General features: G+C 39.1%; 2 protein-coding genes across 2 annotated transcripts in view; one reads left to right on the plus strand and one right to left on the minus strand.

Annotated features, from left to right (window-relative positions):
• The window catches only part of LOC139742541 (glutathionyl-hydroquinone reductase YqjG-like), a 107,636-nt gene that overhangs the window by 39,498 nt on the left and 45,497 nt on the right, over nt 1-22,641 (plus strand). The gene's annotated exons all lie outside the window — the stretch shown is intronic.
• On the minus strand, nt 10,323-12,374 carry LOC139742540 (uncharacterized). Its single transcript, XM_071653072.1, has one exon. The coding sequence runs from the start codon at nt 12,347-12,349 to the stop codon at nt 10,733-10,735; it is 1,617 nt and encodes a 538-aa protein (XP_071509173.1). The 5' UTR covers nt 12,350-12,374; the 3' UTR covers nt 10,323-10,732.

The raw sequence follows: 22,641 nt of genomic DNA on the forward strand, positions 1-22,641 counted from the left end.
TTAAAATACCTTTTTTTTTTTCGCCCCTTCAGATGGACAGAAATATCCCATTAATTGCTAATTACCTCCACCAAGGAAAGAGATTAGTGTTTTTTTTTTCTTGTAATTTGACATTAAATATAAGAATGTTACGTATTTCAAAATTCACATGTTTGCATCAAACAGGGATATCACTATAGCAACTGCACATGTTAATTTGGAGATGATATCATTGAACTGTATTAAGAAAATTTGAAAAAAAATTCTCAATATCCTGCATTGATGGCTGAAATACCGGTAGGGAGATAAAATCCTCCAAAAAGAAAAGGAAAAATATTTGAAAATATCCACTTCTGTTCTGTATTGGAGATAATTACATTTGACATCTGTTTATTAAACAGAACTCCTAATAGTATTTGAAAAAAAAAAGTATTAGTGCTATTTTCCAACTAGTGTAAGAAGCAATTCAAAAATCCATATACACAAGTAGCTTATTTAGCTTGGTACAAAAGAGAAATAGGCCAAATAGAGTATGTGACACCCATCGTTATGCTATTTTGGTTATGTGTTGCAAGTGTGATGACATTTAGGGGAGCAAATTTGATGTGCCATAAAACTTCATTTAGGGTCCATTTCTTGAGCGTGTTTTTGACGCAAGTACACTTGGTAGCACAATTGTCTGAGCACCCCCCCCCCCCCCCCCCAACGTATGACCTACAAACTCACCAATTTACCAGCAGCTCACTATAAAGCAGAATAGGAACTGCAGAAAAAGTTGACCACAAATCCCATCAGATGCATTTCACAGGGAAAATTTCTACTTTCACGCGTGATGTTTGCTGCAAGTGGTAACCAGAGCAACTGAAGGCAGCGTATGAAATCTGATGAATAAGTAAGGTCGGACCTTTGTGGACTAGAAAAGGCACGGCGCAGAAGGCTATCTGGGAAAAACTGTTTTTAGTCTACGTCAATCAGTATGCACTATAATTGCTCTGTTGCACACGAGAGCCGAATATGCACACACACACACACACACACACACACACACACACAAACACACAATCCCCACTCCTCCAAAAATAACACACTTATACACACACAAACACACATCACACACACAGTGTACATATGCCTCCATAACGATTTCTGCCATATTCCACTGTCAATGCCCTATGATCCCCTTCACCTTTTTAGGTCATCAATACAGTTAATAATTGCACGCCTCTGGGCACCAGACACAGTTGTTCTCTTCGGGAGCTGGAGTAAAAAGAAAGCTCCCTTTTTAATCATGGACATTAACCGCAGCTCTCCCATTCCCAAAACCTCAATGCATGCGATAGAGCTCACACAAGGGATAATGGGTGTCTGGTAAAACTTTTTTTTTCCCCACACACACTACAGTAGCACACTCGGTATCACCATGGAGGTGGGACCCCCTGGTTGGTACACGTATCACAGTGATCATTATATGTACATATGCTTTTACTCATCATAACTTTTGTTGTTGCTAGTTTTCCTTGGAATTTCAGCCAGTGACTGTTACAACAGCAACAACAAAAACAAACAAACAACAAAAAACTATGCTTGAAACCTGGTAATCTCTCAGTCTGAATTCTATTAAATACAGTACCAGGTCCCACAATGATCAAAGGGTTGAGAAATATTTTTCAAACCGTTTTTTTTTTTTTTTTTTTTTTTACATTTTGTCATTTATCCAGGATGGTCACGACCAATACCATGCTTAAAATACTCTCATTCACATCAAGTGCTCAAAAAAGTGATGCATAATGAAAACTTAGTGTATAACTAGTGTTATAGACAGTGTTTTGGGTTTCAGACTGTGTTTTTGTTAACCAGTTAAGATTGGCCATTGCCTTCATCAGTTGACTTCTTTCTACTTTGAGTGGCAGCTTTCTAGCATTGATGCACATTGGTCAAACATCTTTTTTACACAAACTGGTCAGCGCAATTTAAATCACACATGCAATGCAACTTTGATTGGAACCTTGTTATAATGAGGATTAAAAAACAACAAAATCACAATATACATTGTTCTATCAGGTTTCTAACTATGTATCAGGGTACAAAAGCAAAGAAATATAAAGAGTTGGGACATGCAGAATTGTATACCTTGTAAGAGGATTTTGTTGTATCAACCCTCTTTACAACAAGATTCCACTGTAAAACCTCTAACAGAATGTAATACTAGAAAAACACACATAGATACATCTTTCTTGACACATTTTATTTCTCTTTATTAAAAATGAGAATTACATTCGAACAGTGTAACCAGGGAGGTGTTCCCACCTCCCTGGTGAAACGCAATATCACTGTACAAACAGAATGTGCTCTATTGATGAATACTTTATCAATATTCTAGTACATTGCATTAAAAAATGGCAGTTTGTTTGAATGATACAGGATCATACTGTACATGCTACTTTCTACTACAGGAATTTTCAATAGCCTACTGTCTAAGAAGTCAAACTTTGAGCCTTTAAGAAATAAGTATTGGGCCAATTGCATTGTCCCATATAAAAAATCTGGTTGTTGCTTTGCTTTATCTTTCATGTAACACTAAATTGTCCTTTGGATACTTCACAGGGTAATTTGGGTCTCTTTTTTTTTGTGGGGAAGAGGATATCCACCTTCATAATGACATATCAATGGCTAGGGGGAAAACATACAAATGGAAATCACATAGGACTGAACTTCAATTTATTTGCAAATCGCTATCTGGCAAGGATGAAGGGGGGGGGGGCACTTGATCTCTTACAAGCCCTTTTACACACATAGCCTGTCAATGTATGCTTGCATCCTCACGTAATACAGTGTGCTACACATGCGTAGCTGGTGAATTCTACAGTATTATGGTCACATCTTTGTCTGTTCAGCAATAAACACAGGCATGTAGACTTTTTATCAACTGCCAAGACAAAAAGAAAACAAAATTTGTTTGATTAATACCAGCCACCTGTTTCCGGTCAGTCATGTGACACTATTATAAAATATATGACAGAAATTGCAAAGCATCTAATCTTGAGGGCTCATTTTGTATCATTTTGTATCATTCTTGGTACAAGTACAACAACATTCTATTCTGACTCTGCTACAGCAAATAACAAGTAAACAGAGTGGCAATTCATTGTAATTTCCAACACATTTTGGACAAAATGAACTTAAATCTCACTGCTGCCACATTCAAGATACTGATACTGTATTTCTCATGCAGAGACTCCAACCCAAACCACCTTCTGACCTGGAGATTCTCCCGCCTGAAACCCCTAGCAAACGGGAGACTCAAAGATGATGTGTGCAAAGCGCAAAATTCCCAGGGTTCTATATGCTCTCTGGTGCTACCTAAAGGCTTATTTTTTCAACATACGATAGAAATAAGTAAGAAATCCTTTCCAACGGGAGACAAGGAGCCAGGGCGGGAGAAATTAAATTTCAAGCGGGAGAACGGGAGACTTTGCAAAAATGGGTTTTCGGCGGGAGATCTCCCGTCGAAAACGGGAGAGTTGGAGTCTCTGCTCATGTACATTGTACTTCTAGTAATACAACTGTGTCTTGCATGATATGGACACTTTGCACAACACTTAAAAACCTCATAATAAAAACAAGGAGTTTGACAATCTCATCTTTCTAATTTAAATGAGGAAGAAAAAACAATCTGAATTGTACATAGAATACAACTATTGTTACATGTTTCTCTTCTTTTTTTTCTTTTCATTAGAGCGACTAGATGCATTTTCTGACAGCAAAAATATGTCTATATGCAATTTTCAGAAATTTGGAAGAGCCTTAAGCAAAGCGAAGACATACAGTTGTAGATTGTGTGTGTGTGTGTGTGTGTGTGTGTGTGTGTGTGTTTCAGGAAAATGAAATGCAAGTATATGTACACCATTACATACGGCAGAGCCAGAGTTCCCATTTGAACAACCTGCTTGATTTCTTCAGTTCTTATAACTAACACGACTCCATCAGAGGAACTTGGAGAATGAATTATGATTTTAATAATATGTCCACAGAGAGAGCAATATACTTGTAAGCCAGCAACCACATGACCAAGAGGCTTCAAGTCCCATCCAAAGGAGCGAGGAGAAAGTGCTCCCTGCTCAGGGGGCACAGCCACTGCTGCTGGGGGACTCACAACCAAGGTCCAAGGACCTCATGACTGGTTGTCTGAAGTCATATATACTGAACTACATAAACAGACTGTAACTTAACAACGATTGCAACAACATTTATCACGATATCTCTTGAATGTGATCATAAATGTATCGAAATTTAAGATGCTTCATCCACAAAACTGTGTCTCCTTGCCAAGACTAAAATTCAGAAATGCTGTTCCATCACTACGTAGCATACATTTCTATGGCTGTTTAGTCAAACACATTCTTAATAATGCTTGCATGAAAATGAATGTGTATATATGCAAGTACTGAAGAAGAAGTTCATACATTTACAGCAGGTAAAGCTTTGCTCTACAATCTCAATTGAATTCTAGAGGTCAAAGCATTGACATCCCAACCTGCACCCAGAATTGGGCAAAACACTGTTGGTAAAACTCGACTTGAGAAACATACAATGTAGTTGAAGCATTTTGCAAGTGTGAAAGGGAACTAAGCTGTTTCAAAGAAAAAAAAAATAAATGAATAAATCCACAGGGGAAATTTAAGAAAGGCAAAATGCTCCTGGTATGTAGAGCAAATGGAATGAGAGTGCTGCATGAGTAGTATCATGGCACTTGACCGAGATGACTACTTTCACAAGGAAGAAAAAAACAAGGAAATGGGAGAACCGAGAGGTACCACAGAGCGTGTACACGCGGAAGGAAATTTGTCATTTGATTGAATCTTGTGAAAAGTCAATCAATCTTGTAGGACGCTTGTACATGAACTAGAATATGATTAAATAACAATCATAAAATTCCAATTGCTATTTTGGAGGTAAATTCTAGTGGAGGGGTGGGGGGGGGGAATCCCTAACATAGTGTAGCATTTAACAGATTCTTATATGTATATACTGGTACACAGTGATCATGATTTGGGAGGTTGAGTTTACATCATGACCTTCCAACCGCTTCCATGGATGAACGGCGCACCATTATGTGTAAATACACGTGTAGTTTGTACTGCAGTTTGATGCTTAAGGGGGTATCTCACCGGGCTTGAAACTAGTTCACGACTCTAGATTTTGCTAGTCGCAGAGACGTCTCCGCGACGTCTCCGAGATGTCTCCAGAAAATTACAGAGTCTCCGATTAGTCGCCAGTTAGTCGCAAGAAATTTAAACATGTTCGATTTTTCACGAAGTCTCCGCGACGTCTCCGCGACGTCTCCATCAGTCTCGGAGACTAATCATATCTGCGACTACTAAGACGTCTCTGCGACGTCTGCGCGATGTCTCAGAGACGTCGCCGAAACCTGCTGGAGACCAGAAAAACTGGTGAGAGTCGCAGAGACGTCGTGTCTCCGCGACTCTATTGACGCTGTTTGACCTACTTTAAAAACCATGTGACCTATCTGTGTGCTGACATCCTGCCTAGATCAAGTCAGGTGATCCTGCAACGGCTCCCTCATATTTGAAATTTTTTGGCACCTGCCATACCTCGTCTCAGAGACGTCTCCTTGGTGAGACCGCAAGACATTTTTATATTGGAGACGTCTCCGCGACTGCTGCAACTGATAAGTTGGAGACGTTGCGGAGACGTGTCCGTTGGTGAGATACTAGCTTTAGTGCTCTCAGCATGCAAAATTGATTGACATGGCACAAAGGATTAGGTTGTGCCTCTTTTTTTAAAAGAATTTACATTAAAATCACAGTTTCCAAGGTACCGTGTGTTGGTCTGATCATTGCAATATGAATTACAATCATTATCGCGATAATTTTTTTCTTGTGTATCCGCCCCTAGCCACTTGAATGAGATTGCTACTTTGAAGAGGAAAAGGAGGATAAGATGTATAAACAAAATGGCACCATGACACAGGAATCACTCATACCGTGGAAACTGGTGACACCTTGGTTTATTCACTTTGTCCCATCATGCCAAAATGCTTGCTCATCATACATTTAAATTTCATTTGAAGCAAGTCTCTGTGGAGTGCATCCTCCCTTTAATTAATATCCCCTTAAAAAAAAGATGACCCTCGCACGAGTCAAATATTGCTCAAGTCGAACCAGTCCCAACAACTTTGAATCATACAAAGTTTACTGTATGGCATTACTATGCTCACAGGCATATAATACAAATACTGTACCTGAAATGATACTTACTGTTAAGAAAAACAGGCACAAATATAAACTGTACATGGTATTGCAGTCAAGGACAAAATAAAACAAGTAATGCTTTAGTGGATGATTTCAAATAATGCTAAAGCAGAGTCAATGGTACAAAAACAACATTTCAAAATTATGTTTTCAATGCGTAGCATACAAAATTGAAATATTTCCTTGTGTGACAGACAAAATACATAATTTATTATCTTTACTGACTTATTCACTGCAAGTAATGCACAAGTATGCATGCATTGCTGATAGTAAACTGTGATGGGTAAAGTTCATCATAAGTACATTTCAAAAAAATATTGACAGTACTTGGATCAGAATTGCATATAAAAGTATTACACATAGGGAGAGCCTGTCATAATGCGGAACCACTGTTCATGAGGTGAATTTTATAGTCCCAATTTTCCGTGAATGCATTTAGCTGTTCTCTTTTTTTTTTTTCAGTACATTTACATGGAGGTCCCAAATGTACATAACAAGGTATTAAATGTGGCAATCCCAGCAAACTCGTCAAAACAGGGTTTTCCTGCACATACAATGAACAGGTATACCAGATAGATACCGTGTTGTGTTAAATGACTTGAGTACAACAGAATACATGTATGGGTTGATTTCTGCACTTATTTGGCAAGAACAAATTTAATCACTGAATACTATTACAATCTGTACATTCTAGTTTAATAAACAAAGCCAGACCACATTAAAAATATATAACAAAGGAATTTCGTTATGCATCTAATATAGTGCATGATGTTCAGGTGAAACATTGTCGGGCAGTATGTGTGTGTGTGTGTGTGTGTTTGTATGTGTATATAAGATATTTTATGTATGCACATTTTTTTTGGGGGGGGGTGGGGGAGGTGTGCTGTCACTTTTATAATCATTTACCGAGTAACTCAATACATTGTCAAAGTGAAGAGTGATATCACTCCTTTTTTTATAATTTGAAGTCCTCTTTGGTATTTTCTTTAGTAGGTTTTGTTATAGCTCCTTAAAAAAAAAAACATGCTAAATTTAAGAGAGCTGCCCCCTCCCCCAACACACACACTGGTGGATATATGTATAACAGTACCCACTCATATTCCCTTGCCCCTTCTGAGTCCCTGCTACATAACTATTCCTAAAGCAAATATTAGTTAGGGGATGATATACTACATGATCACATCTGAATAAAAGTTTCCGTGCCTGAGCCCAAGCACTGATGAATACACTGAGCCGTACCCTGCTCCATGGGCGAGACAAGGAGTCTGACTAAAAATCTGAAGACCAGAGAGAAAGAGGTAGAGAGCGGCCAAACGTGGCCCCATCACTCAGCATCTAACCTGCTCGAGGCGCATTCAAAAACTGACGCTCCCTGCCTACTCACCACAAATCCGGCTAATATCGCTCCATCACTGGAGCACTCTGGATGCATATTACTTGCAAATTAGGCAGCAAGTTTGACTACAATGTGCACTGCGTGCCTAATTTCTTCGCCGTCCTCACGAGCGGGGTCTTCATTCTATCATAGTTCAGAGGCAGTGGCACGGCAGCCTTACTATCTCTGCTATTTAGCCAATCTACAGAGCCTATGTTACCAATCAATCCATGGCAGAGCCCATAATTGCCATGAATTATGGATCCATTACAGTAATGATCAGAATCCGAGTACAATTATATTAGTGGTATTGATGTTATTACAAAATGGGATTTTTTGAATGAGAGTTTCCAGTGATAAGAATTTTGACATCCTTTTTTTTTGGGGGGGGGGGGGAGAGGCAGGAGTAGTAAACAGCTGAGAATGTTTACAATTTGACGCTGTATGGAATGTACATGTACTTCATTTCATTCATACTTTACTACTTACTTTTGTCAGTCATCCAAGTGTGTTGCCATGGTAACATACATGTAGTACCAGTAAGTAAATGTTAAATGCTGTCTGTCTGAATTCCAGACAGCTACATACAATGTATTTCCCTCATCATGCCCAAAGTCATTTTAACTCATTTGTCATAAACTTACTTGAAATTCATTGAGTTGATATTATCTTACTTCAACAAAACTTTCATGTTTCTGTGTTACTGCTGATGAAAGTAGTCACACATTTGGCAAGGTGATTATGCCATCATTTGTTTATCTCAATATCAGATATATGGCATACTTAGTCCATCAAGCATTTATCAGCAGGTTCTTTAGCTTTGCTATTATGCAATCAGTACCTTATTCTTCTTTGCAAATCTCCTCTGAACCATGAAAATAACTGCACCAATATCAAAATTTGCAAAAGCAGCATATGAAGATGTAATTTCTTAAAAATCAAACTCAAGCATTTGATCACTTGCAGAGTAGTAACTACAGTACTGTAGGTCTAGCATGCTGCATTGGCCCTAAGGGTGGGATTTCACGGAGCACGCGAACGATTTGCGAAGGACGCGAATGGCAAAATCCAGCATTCGTATTTTAGTCTGCAAAAGATTGCCAAACGAACGTGAGGGTTCGGAAGCGTCGTCAATTGTTCGCGAATGTCGTTTTTACTTCGGCGAGAATTTCAGAAAAGTTTGAAATTTTTTGCGAACCTTTTCTGCACACTTGGTCGTGATTTGCTCGTGAATTGTTCTCGAAAGTGTCTTTAAAGCCTCGTCATATGCGCAAGACCTTCGCAAGACACGCGCGATGTTTGCAAAATGTTCGTGAAACCACAAACAGCCTCCAAAACTTTGGAGAATGTCTCGCATATGTTACGCGAAATCTGCGAAGTTTTTCCGATCATTTCACGACGTAATCGAAAACTGTTCGCGTACCTTTTGAGACATTCTCGCGAACGTTTAGCGCACGTTTGGGGGATGTATGACCTATACGTTTTCTACAAATAAAAATCATAGTATACATCTTAACATCAAAGAATTATTAACAACTATAGTAACAAAAGAAATTAAAGACTAGCAAAAGAGAAAGAAATGTTTGATATACCAAAAAAAATTCGCAGAATATGCTTAAAATTAATCTAAAGTATGTAAAATTTCATTTTGACTATAGAGATTATGACATGGAGGAACTGCAAAAAAAAAAAATCAAATGCTTTACTAGTGGAGATAGGTATTAGGGAAAAAATGTAGGCAAGCACACGATAGAGAAATGAGAGAAAAAGAAAGGAAAAATAGAGGAATGAAAAAAAATTCAACTCAAGACAGCTTACACCTCTCCTTGGGTACATTTTCTCCCATGATTATTGGACATTTTTCGTTGTTCGCATTTCCGTCGCGTGTTCTTCGTGAACGTAACATGCTGTACTTTAGCAATGATACACACGACATTCGCACATACGTCGTGGAAAATTCGCACAAATTGCGCAAGAATAGTTTTCGGATTCATGGTCGGAACACATTCGGAGAAAAACTTTGCCGAATTTTGGATTTTGTCATTCGCGTCCTTCGCAAATCGTTCGCGTGCTCCGTGAAATCCCACCCTTAGGTAGCAATATCTGGGGCATAACAGCACATGAATACAGTACTTCAAATGGAGAACACATTGCTATTCAAATGTATAGGGAATCAACATTAAAATATTAAGTACACAGTTCTTGTACTGTCTCTCATTACAATGTACTCATTCTATTTATTTTTTTTTTGCAGGGTGAAGTTAGAATTACTAGACCCTTGCAATCACAAAATTAACATGCCAAAGTATTTGACAAGCAGTAATTCATGGAAATAACTGTAGGCAATTTTTCTTTAAAACAACAACTGTAAGCAAATTTTTCAGCTCACACAGTAGTGAATGCAGAGCTAGACGTTAAGGGAAATGTCATCAAACAAGAAAACCACCTTGGAAGATACACGTGTATTGTCACTTCATTTCTGACTACTAAAACATTCACTTGGTTTCTTCCTATACACTCACCAGACAAAAGCTGAATTTATGCATTGGCAGTGAATAGTGTAATAAAATATACTTTCTCCACATCAACACTCTGACCTTTATTTTCACACTTTTTTTTTTTTTCCCCTTTGGGGGGGGGGGGGGGGTGTTCCAGTCCTAGGACAAGTGCATACAGGGTTAATAGAAGTCTGCTGAAAGTAAGAGTGCATTTTGCTTTTTTTGTTTTTTTAGCCTTGAGTTATTTCAGTTTGACCTATATGAATAAAGAATGTACAAACGTAAAAGCTCTTTAAGCTTACATAAAATGCAGCAAACAATGAAAACTCAATGCTGTACAAGCAACCCTGTACTCTGTCATATTACACCACTTTTCAATGAGAAGAAAGGTAAAATACTTGATATGTACATTACATTGTAGGTTTATACATAATGTATAGTACATGCTGATAGTAGTTACTGGCTGTTCTGGGTACTACAAAATGAGCAACAGTCTTCTTTTTCCTGCAATTGTCCAGCGTTGAATCACTTTACATACTCTGCTCGTACTGGAGATATCTGAATACTTTAAATGACACACTGTCTCAACATTCCTCATGAGTCATGTCTTAAAAACGCAGTGATCTGGGAGGAGGTACAATTCGGGCATATTCTATACTGCTCTGATCGTTTCCTCCCGGTTTGACGCCACCTGCATCGCCGCCACCGACTGCCCCTTTTGCCGCATCCTCCTGCTCTGCCTCACCCTCCAACTCTGCATCCGGTTCCTCCTCCACCCCCTGGAATGCTAAGTCTGCATACACCAGGCCCTCCACATTCCTCTTTTTGGGGTCATCACAGGTGTTGATGACACCACCATTTGAGCGGATGATGATGTCTTCCGGTTCCCAGGAGATGGTCCTGTGACCACCCGGTTTCGGCGGTATCTCCTCCGCACCAGTCTCCAGGCGTCCACCTTCGGCTGTCACGACTGTTCCATTCAAATGCCCATTAGCACCTCCCTTGTGAAATACATACGTGCTTCCAGCACCAACATGCATTCCACTCTCAGGACCGCGCTCAAGGGAAGCATAGAGACGCTCATTTCTTCTCCTACACTTGATGACGAGAAAGTATGTGGAAAGACCAATAAGTAACACGCCCACCACGGCTCCAATGACTATTCCAATGATGACTATTGAGGAAGTACCACCACCTGTTGGGGTAGCAGATAGGACAATCTTTAGATCAGTACTTCCCATTTGGGACCCATCAAATATCGAGCAAGATAAGAAAGAGCCATTGGTGACCTGACTGAGTGGAAGATGAAGTGTTGACTGGGTACTCAATGAACTAACTTGACGGATTTGCTTCATCTCCTCATCCTGCAGGTGCCACAGGTAGTGGTAACTTCCTGGTGTTTGCACCGAGCAATTAAACTGGGCATTTCTGTGGTTGAGGTACTTCAGGGAGATGGAGGCTTGGGGGAGTTTTGCGATTTTGCACTGCCGTGTCTCAAAATCCTCTAGTTTTTCAGAAGCGTCGTTCAGCTTGCACTGATACAAACTGAAATTGAGGCCGGCGCCAATGTCTACGTCAATGCAGTTCTCCCTCACCTCGTCATTCCACTTGCTAGCTTGCTGGGTGATTCTCCAACTGCTGTTCTCTCCCTGTGCTACCCAGGCCAATGACATTGGTACGCTGACTATCTCTGTGCAGCAAGAAAGGATGACATTGACCCCAGCAGGCCCTTCTTGAGGGTTGACCAGGCACTGGGGATACTTGGAACTGGGAGGGTAGCTAACACTTACAACCGCAGTTCTAGACTCAGTTTTAAGGGAAGCCTTCCCTCCCGTTTTAAGAGAGTTGTTGTATACTTGGCAAGAGAAGTGTGAGCCATGATCCTCTGGTTCTACACGATCTATCCCCAGGTTACTTCTAGGGCCGTAACCTAATCCTCGGAACCTTGGAGAAACGTCATCATGGATTTGCTCAGAATCTTCCATGATTGGTTTCCCATTTCGAGTCCACACCAGATGATGATTTGGAGGCAAGTGGTTCACACTACATTCCATCATGATGAATTGATCGGGAAGAGTGTCTATGTTTTGGGGCTCATTGAGGTATACAAGTGTTTGGTTGCTGCCACCAGATGCTTCGCACTGTGTGGATAATGTAAGCAATGTGAGAAGTGTTGCCACAGAGAAACACTTGAAGAGGATGCCTGTAAACTTTGAGCCTCTCATGGTGATGATACGATGCTGGTGTGATGTCAGGCCACCTGGAAAAAACCTGAAATAACAAGTAGTTTAGTAAAATGTTTTGACGCCATAACACACATCATATGACAATACTGCCAGTATTTCAGCTGGCGCTTCAACAAACTGCATTAATTATTGCCAAATTGCCCTTCATCAATGTAATTAAGCGCTGATTGCTGGTATTCAGTGTTTTATAGTAGTAGACGGAGAGGTGTCAGGCAAAAGCTTGACGAGTCTATCACTTTGCCTTGAATTATTGCTGACTCATAACATAAGCTCTCTTTTCAAAGAAATGTGTTCCGGATGCTGAATCACCATTATAAACCAACACATAAAGTAATGAGGAAATTACATTATCACCTCTTCCAAGTTCCAATATGCATTCCTGTATTTGGTCAAAAAATATGCAATTTCGTAATTCCATAACTTTATAGTATCAGGTCTGATTTTTAAGAAATTTTTACAGCTATTCTAACTATCATTGATGCACAAACTGCACTTTTGTGATCATTCATCATATGTGACCGTGCACCTCAAAACGAACATAAAGTCGCACACACTGATTTTGCGTGAGGACTGAAAATAAGTGAAATGGGTCAACCTAGCCGAACTTGACTTTTTCATATTTTCTGAAAGAGCGGGTCTTCTTACATTATGCTAAAATTTGGTATCATAAAACGGGCAGGAAAGTGTGTTTTTTTAGCACTTTATCTCGAACATTTTTGGTAGAATAGTGTGATTAGGTGTGTCTTTAGAATCCCTTTTTCATTTCTGAAAAACCTTGTCCACACTCTTCGCTTTCAACTCTAATAACTTTTGAAAGGATAGTGCTACTGCTTTGAAAGTTGGCGTTAATTATGGACAGAATGTGTTAATGAGGCATGCTTAATTTCAGTTTAATCTGATAATCCCTTCATTGTTGTTACTCTGGTGGTTTACTTCCTGATTTTTGTCCCATTCATTGCACAGCCAGCACGGTTTGGTAAAGATTAAGCGCTTGAATAGACACTGTACTTCAGAGCCTCTTTTCTCAGTTCACAATTTTCCTGAGTTTGTGCTTTCTTTCCAATATTTAGATAGGTTAGGAGAGTCCATTTGATTTGAGTTATACATCATTTTAAAGCTTAAAGTCTGCTCTTTGAGAATATGGTCTTAACTAAAAATTCATGTCTGGCGACTTTTTGTTTGTTTTGAGGTGCAGTGTCACATATGATAACAGCTAGTTTATATTTGTTTGTATACAAGCTATTAAATATATATCATCAATTCAACATTCTATGTAAGTGCATGTGGTCACAAAACAGAGTTGGTCAGAAATATGATGCAAATGGATGGACAATAAAGCACAGAGGCTGTGGTATCACACTGTGACAACAGCATATTGAGTTCTTCTATTCTTTCCTGTTTGCTAGCAATACTAAAATATCAGGGAAAGTGAGAAGATCTATTTAGAGGCCTGGTATCATTACCATGACAGTAGAAACTCGATGTGAAGAGATCTGGGGTGGTATTCTGTAAGGATCCTAGGACAGCTCTCGCTCCTAAATACGCGATTAGTATTCTGTAACACCGCGCGTAGGAGGAGAAATAGGATAGTGACGTCAGGGATCCTTATTTCTCTCCCAGTTTAGGAGAGGGGCGTAACTTGATATGCTAATTAGATGTAATTAGATGTTAATGAGATCTTAAGATAAGTGGTATTCTGTAAGCACAAGTATGATCAAGTTTAGGAGCAAAAATAAGGATAGCCTCGAGGCAATCTTTCTCTGGCGATTATGCCGGGCTATTGCGTATAGGCCTACTGACGACCCACTGTCTCTTATTTTGTATGTTCATGAACAAGAAAATAAATACATGAATTGTATATAACAGAGTTATATGTACCTCTCATACTGAGGATTCTAAAACTGCAGTCTATAATGTTCGAAACAATTGTATTCTTTATCTAGGCTAGCTGTTATGTGTTTATTTGTTTGTTGTTCGCCATTTTCAATTCAATTCACACTTCATTTTATTCGGCACAGAATAAATAAAAAGTACATTATGTACACAATAACAACAAAAGCTATTATTATAATTATAATTAATATTGTAATAATGATAATAATTATTATCATTATTAATATTATCATTGTTATTATTATTATTATTATTATTATTATTATTATTATTATCATTATTATTGTCATTATTGTTGTTATCATTATTATTATGCTCAACGTCTGCCCGAACGTCATGCGGACGCAGTGCAAGTAGCCTACCTTCGCCGCCCACATTACGTGACCCTCGAAGTCGTTGCTATGAAGATCTATACCTTGTAACCAAAGAAAAAGAAACGTACACAGTGTGCTTCTAGGTCGCGTGAAGAATAAAGCAGGGCCGGCGGAACGTTTTTAAAAGCGTGGGGGCCTACTTCCGGGTTTCATGAGCTAACAAGAAAGAAAAAAAAAAAGGTCCTCAGCTCCTCTCACCCTTTCCATTTCTGGGTTTCTTCAGCTGACAAGCGAATAAAAAAAAGAAAAAAGGTCTACATTGGAAAAAAATAACCTTACCGCGCTCCGCACGCTTCAAGATCTCTATCTATTTCTATTTAGCGCCACTTACGTACTTCCGGGTTAAAAAAATTGTGGGGGCCCAAAGTGATGACACCTTATGTATTTCTTTTGTGTGGTGCACAAAAAGTGTGGGGGCCTGAGCCCCCACGGCCCCCACGGTTCCGCCGGCCATAAATATAAAGTACTAGTAACGCAACGAACCATACGCTCACATTATTGTTATGACGTACGTATAGTGTGTGACGCAACCCGGTGACCTAACAGTCCATGTGCATGGGTTAACATCTTTTTTTTTCCAAAATGTAGTGAACTTACGTGTTTATACGGTTACAGCTCGTTATTCCGAAGGCTCTTCCAGTCCGAAGATTCGTTATTCCGAAGGTTCGTTTTTCCGAATTTCATTTTCGAATTAACAAAACTTCGGAAAAACGAACCTTCGAAATAACGCCACAAATGTTCGGATTAACGAACCCTTTTTCATTTTCGGATTAACGAACCTCTAGGTATGGAGAATTTGTGTGTTTTGGATTAACGAACCTTCGAAATAACGAACCTTTGGAATAGCGAACCTTCGGAATAACGAACAGCACCCGTATACAAGGATATCATGGAGCTATAGTAGCTCCATGTTTATATCTTTGTCTAATCTATCAGTAATCTCCTTTATTTATTCTGTTATCATAGCCCTGCATGTAAGTCTATACTACCATAAAGATAGGGGAGAGCTAGCGGGGAGAATTAAGTGGGACAAAAATTGTGATTTGTTGAAGTTTCTCGAATAACTTTCTGATATTTAGGATGGGGCACACATGTATCGGACCAAAAGACTTTTGATGCTAGCCATATAACGGGTTGCTACGCTATATTCCTATAAGTCTCATATTTGTGTTATCTATTTTTTTTTTCCTGGGAGAAGTGGAACATTGGTTTGGTTTAAAGACACCCAGTCGCGAGGATACATGGACATATTTCAGCCGCGGGCGGCAGCACGTAAACTCGCTTCCGAAGTTGCTACGAAGCGAAATGTGTGTGTGCGCAAGACATCCCTAAAGCAATGTATCGCGCTATAGTATCTCGATTGCTCGCGATCGCTTGCTGAGCGCGGGACAATACGTTTTGTGTAATGTGAGTGATGTTCGCATGAGCTAGTAGCTAGCTGCGTATACTTCGTACGACTACGCATTCTCTTCATCGCATCGTCGATCGTCGTCACTCGTCAACTATACTGTAATCATCAGATCAGATCAGATTAGTGAGTGCAGACTACATTATAATAGATAGGGTGGCCATCATGGACGATGACACATCGTCATGGGTAGCGGATATTACCGCCGAGTTGTCTATTCTGAACGCGGACGATTGGGTCGGAGACCCTGCCTGTATCATGTACTTGCCCTGGCGTGTGTATATAAATTCAGGACGGGGAAGCGACTGTGCCCGTGCAGGGCCAACGGCCAACGGCCACAGTTGCACTGCACATTTATGCAGTATTTTTGCACTCTTCATTGTTTTACTAACTAATATGAAGAAGGTGAGCGTTGTATCACCTGCCTGGAATATACTATATGTAAGAAGCAATGCCGAAACCCTTTCATTTGACTAGGTAAACTCACAGTTATAGTTCTGTCAGCTTAGCCTGGTGTGAATAATCTTTAAAAAAAAGACACACACACACACAAAGTGAACATTAAAACTCATAGATACATAAGTACATGACAAATAAGATGTAATGCCTTCTTCAGACAGGAGCATAAAGAAATTATTGTCTATCTCCCTCTTACACAAACAAACAGAACACTATTGTCTCAACAATACAGTGTGAAGGATAACCATTATAAATAAACCTATCACAGGTATCAGTATTTGAGGTTATGTGTGAAAAATGCCCTACAAATTAATGAAAATCGCGGACAGTAGACCTTTGTCCATAGTCAACTCAGTGTAACATCGCAAAGCCATTGTAATGGGTTAGCTTTCTACCAAACACTGATTAAAATACCAATCAGAGGCGTACCTTTGATCAACAAATAAGGGATGTGCCACGGATACCAATTAATCGTACTTGATGAAGCTCATACCTGTACATATTAGCATGTTACAAACTGATAGGTTCATATTGCCCCTTGACCTACTGTATAATGACCAATATCTGTATTAGAATTAAAACAATGGATTCTTATGAACTGTTGTTCATCAACAACTTCCACACCAATCAACATCCCTATTAGACACTCCTATATGAAGATGTGAAGGTAAATAAAACTGTAACTTTCACGTACAAGGGTATTGTACGTACACTACTGTAACTCTGTAGTTACTACCACTGACCTGACACTGTCGGTGTAACCAAACTTTAACGAATTTCAACTGTAAAGGATCAATTTTTTTTTCTTCAGAATTTACATTTCAACATACTTGTAGAAATTCACATGAAAAGATGTACACTTCACTGGATCACTTGAATTTGGTTTCAAATTATTGGACCAAATGCATTGGAAGTTTGACTATAAATGCAACATAGATGCCTGAAACTTTTGCCAAGCTTATGAAAATTACAATCTTTATCAAAATTCCTTAACCAAACTTAAAATATAGGGCCCCTAAATATGATGAAAGAGGAGACTTTGCTATACAGTTAAATCAATGGGGACAAACAGTGTTTGAATCGCAGCCATGAAATCTGGCTATGCAAATTTAACCTGGATTGTTGACGCTAGCTGCTCAGGAAAGTGACCTCTCTGTATCTATCTAGATTCTACATTTGCACATGAAATACTTTAAATTCTCAATAGGCTACTGTGATGACAAAAAACTTACCACTACTTGCGATTCCCTGACTAATGACATTTGCTGCCTACTGCTGGGTCAGTTTTTAAGAAGCGATAAACTGACCCAGCAAATGTCATTTCGATTACGGCGTTATCATAATTTGACATAAATGAGAACTTAGAGAAGTTTTTCGCGGAATTATACATAGAAAAATAGGCCTACTTGTCGATGAAACGCAAAGGCCCTAGCAGTTAAAGATAGATTAGAAAAAGTCATTCCACTTCAATCATTGATTCATGTAATAGACTTCTAACGTTACTTACACATCATCTGGATCTGGATTCCTTGAAGTTGTTGACTTGGTCAGCTGGGGTTGCTTGATTGGCGTAAGCCGTGGCATTACAATTCCACCGTGCATGCCGTAACACGGATTTGCACATTCTAAATTCCTGCAAAACTGTTCATGCAACTCCAGCAAGTGGAAAGCAAATTTTTCATCGGCACGCTGACGCTGAAGCTTCCCCCTCTGCCACTGGTCTCTTACTTGTCCTAAGCAGGGAGGTGAGAGGAAACCTCCCTGTCCTAAGCATGCTAAGAACACGTCTCTCTGCGTTCTCCACTCGTCGATAGCGTCAAACAAGTAGATACGTTTTACTCGAGTTGGACGGCTGTTTTGATCTCCATTGTGAGGTTTCATTACTAAACCAAAGCCAAGGCTAATCCGAAACAGTACACGCATACCACACACATTATTGATATTGACATACCGGTACCGACGACTTTATACCAACTTTGTTATGTTCCGATCCGGCCCAACATACTGTAACACAGCTGACGCAGCAGACAATTGCCAATAAGATCAAAACAACCCGCCATATGGCCATGAGCATTGCAACTTGTTATACATGAAGTTTAGAGTTTTAATATTTCTTCATCAAAGCATATTTATAAATACCAAATATTAAACAACGTAATATATGAATGATTTAAAATATTGTTATATAATATTTTCAGACATTTTAAAATATTATTGCTTAGATTGCTGAAATTGGCACCATAGTGCAAATAAACAGAGACTGCAGCCAGATACGTACGTACGTACACCACACAGCTCTACTGTTGTGTCGCGACGGGGACCCGTAGGAGAGATTTTCATGCACATGGCTGTTGTGCGGTTTTGTGCGTGCACCCATTCGGCCCCATTCGGTAGGTATTCGGGCGTCCATGTTGAAATTACAGTGGACGGCTCGCACGGCTCTCGTGCCCCATCTGGTTTTCGCTGGTGCGCTGCGTAGCGTCGTGTTCGGCATTCGGTACGTACGGGGGTACAATAACGGGAGGATCAGCTTGTCGTGCTTTTCTACTGAGCTGCGAATCGCCTGCGACGACCGATTGCCTTTAAGTGGGAAAAACAGTAACTATAAGCAAGACATTATTATTACAAGCATATCGATCACAGAATAATGTGAGCGCATGTGTGTGTCTGTGTGTGCATCTATTATTATTATCATTCTTTATATTTATTTAAGAAAATCTTATATATTTTATAATAACTTTGAATTAAGGGCGAAGTTTGGCATGCAGTGATGATATCCCAGTTTACCCCAACATCCTCCAAAAGTTCAAAATTTGAGCTAATTTCTGCAAAAACTTTAAATGCAAATTAATGGAACTCGTAAGGTCTACATTTATTATGGTGGGCGAAGTGCGTGCTAAAGCTTTGATAATCGAAATCATATTCTTAACTGTAAAATTAGACTGACAATACATTTTTAACTCCTCGCACAGTAGAGCTGCCTGAAGCGCATGTTTGAGCAATGTAGATCTTGGGCGCGCATTGCGTAAAATTAGCCAGATGATTGGCTTATAGATACTGCGCCGGGCGTGTCCTGTCTTTCCTCATTAATATTCATTATTCATAAATGACTGTCCTAGGATAGGCTTAGGACAGGCTTACAGAATACCGATTTTGCCTGTCCTAAGGGTATCCTATTTTCTGTCCTACGCGCGCTCCTAGGATCGAAATAAGGATCGCGCTTACAGAATACCACCCCTGATATAACAAAATAGGTAATATCATAACTAATTTTTCTAGTCCCAATGAATTCATTTCCTTTGTTTTCTATTGTTTCTTGACAACTGATATAACAAAATATCTGATATAAAGGACAAATTGTCTTGGCCCCAAGGATCTTTTTATACTGATTTTCCACTGTATTAGACACTTAAGAAAAACAGACACAGTCACATTATCCTTATGGAATTGGTTGGGGTTATGACAGAGAAGACTTCACTCAATCAGGCTGTCTGAATGTCTAGTTTTGGTTGAGACCTAACTTCTCTTTTCTAACATATTTTTGTGAGATAACGCAAAGTAAAATAAGAAAGAGCATGTAATTCCAAGAGGAATTCAACATTTATTTGATGGAAATTGGTTTAGAAATGGCTGAGATATCCAATACAGAGCGTTCTTTAAAGGTGGGACCAACCTTTTATTATGGTTGCTTTGCTTTTAGCTTTTGGATGCCTCGGCCATTCCAAAACCGATTTTCATCAAATAGACTTTGAATTCCTCTCAGAATGGTATGCTCTTTAATATTTCATAAGTGGTTTCTTGGTATCTTGCAAAATGTAAAAAGCGCAATCCTCATCTCCACCAAAGTATATCCTATTAACTCACTCATGATGACCCATCTTAAAATCCTAATTGGTGTTATATTACAACAGGATGTCGAGTACAGCGACAGACTTAATGTTCTCACCTATTAACTGCACCTCAGCATTGCAGGAACTGCAGGAACCCTCAAAATTGATCTGGCAAAAAACATGAGATGACAAAGAAACTGACATCAATCCCATCATAAGAGAGACAAAGAAAAAAAAAAAACAAGCCAAACAAACTGTATACGCCATATATTTCGCGGGTCTAAATTTTCGTGAATCGCGAATTCCCAACGATTTCGCGAGTGGTTAAATTCGCAATTGTAGAGTCCTGTACCGAACGGAGAAGTGTGTGCATAAGTCACATTCACATCGTATCAGAGTCAATATTTTTGCGTGTCTTTAATTTCGCGAATAGCACCCGATTCGCGAAATTCGCGATAATAAAAACCTCGCGAAATATCCGACGTATACAGTACTTTATTGGTCATCCTAACCCATGACATCCTGGTGGACTTTGTCTCTTTGTCATCTTTGATTTGGGCCATCTAAATCCAATAAAATTCTCATGCTCAAACAAAAAAGTTTGAAAAGAGCTGGTTCAGTTCATAAAATCTGCATAAACTCAAATATTTGTAGATGAGAGGGGAAAAAAAAACAACTTTTATTCTTAACACATGTTGCAGATACAGTTGTATGCAAGAATCAGTTGTAAATTTGGCAATTAGGATTCTACTTCAAAGAGAATTATGAAAAGAATTTACAGTAAAGGGTTCAAGTCAAAAAAAAATGTCACATTAACTGAGAAGTACACAAAACAAGAAATTATAACAAAAAAGATACACTATTTAAAGCAGACTACAGAAACTCAAGTTCTGTGACTTGCAGGCATGATATTATGTAGATTTAAATCTGAATTTAGATTTTTTTTTCTCAAGTCTGTACACATTTTGCTATTTTCATGTATCAAAATCACCTGAAAATTTTGATTTCCGATTTTTTCAAAAAAATTCAATATCATCGCGGGACTTCAAATGAGGACAAAAACAGTGATTAGCATGTTCCATTACAAAGTCTCATTCAAAGTACATACAATGTATAGCTTCACAAACTTCCACAAGACTCATACCATGGTAAGGCACTAAAGATGGCTAATGGCCCTTTCAAGGTGCGACATTCAGCACTTCCCGATTTTCCAGGACAAGTGAATATCAAAGTCAGGCAAGTTTTTTTGAGCACTGAGAGAAAATTCTTGTTCGAATTGGGCGAGTAAAAAGCTTGGAAGTCACCTTTTTTTCACTCCCCTCCCCCCCCCCCCCCCCCTTACAAACCCACGAAATCAACCATACAGAAACCCAAAGATAATGACTGTTTGGTGATGAAATGCACTCCAATGCGTTTAAGTGTGCAAATCACAGTGTGCTGTTTATTCAAATGATTGCAAGTGTTTGCCCTTAACTTACAAATGATTTTCTTCATTATTTTCTCACATTTCTGGACTTTCTTTTTGGGTAAGTGAAATTCATGTTTGGGTTTTATTGTTTTGATGTTTTGTGTCAATGCCCCTCTCCTCTTGGTGTGTACAGCAAGAGAACAGCAGCAGAGGCAGAACATACATAAAATGGGTAGTGATTCTGTAAAATCGCATAAAGCCCTCAATCTCGTACATGTACTTCATTGTATGTGCCAAAATGTCAAGAGGTTTATGAGACCCAAAACACATTTTCACCAGGGAGATATGCACAAGCATTGGTTGCCTAAAATGTCTATGAAAGAAAGCCAGCTTTCACGACACAATTCTGTGGCTGCCTATTTTTTTCGCTCATTGCTCAAGTTACTGCCTTGCAAATTGCAGCAAAAGCCAAATTGTTCAGCATGTGAGAAAGAACCAAGAGTTTCTCCACTGAGACGTTAACACCTCTATATCCACACAAATGTAATGTTTTTATGGCAACGCTGAAGGAACATATGAAATCTCACAGCAATAGAGACAAATTATGCAAAGAACTTGGTTTCATACCTGATAAATCTACAATCTACCTAATTGCCAACTGATTGCCAGGTCCAATCAACTACTAGTACCTGTAATTATGTTCATCTCATTACAATAATTGTCCCAAAGAGCAAAAGGCACAAAACTTATGTACTTTAACTGAAACACACCTTCTTCTTTCATTCTCCATGATCACATAGAGCATTCACAAGCTCAACACAAATAAGACTAGAAATGTCGCTATGGCGACTGGTATGCCTCCGCAATAATGCATGATTCTCCTAATAGGTCTATAGTAC

This window comes from Diadema antillarum, unplaced genomic scaffold (assembly GCF_040938485.1).
Source record: "Diadema antillarum isolate AM-2024a unplaced genomic scaffold, OU_Dant_1.0 seq00001004_RagTag, whole genome shotgun sequence".
NCBI lineage: Eukaryota > Metazoa > Echinodermata > Echinoidea > Diadematoida > Diadematidae > Diadema > Diadema antillarum.

Coding starts and splice junctions, on each gene's coding strand:
- LOC139742540 (XM_071653072.1), bottom strand. CDS start 12,349: ATGAGAGGCTCAAAGTTTACAGGCATCCTCTTCAAGTGTTTCTCTGTG.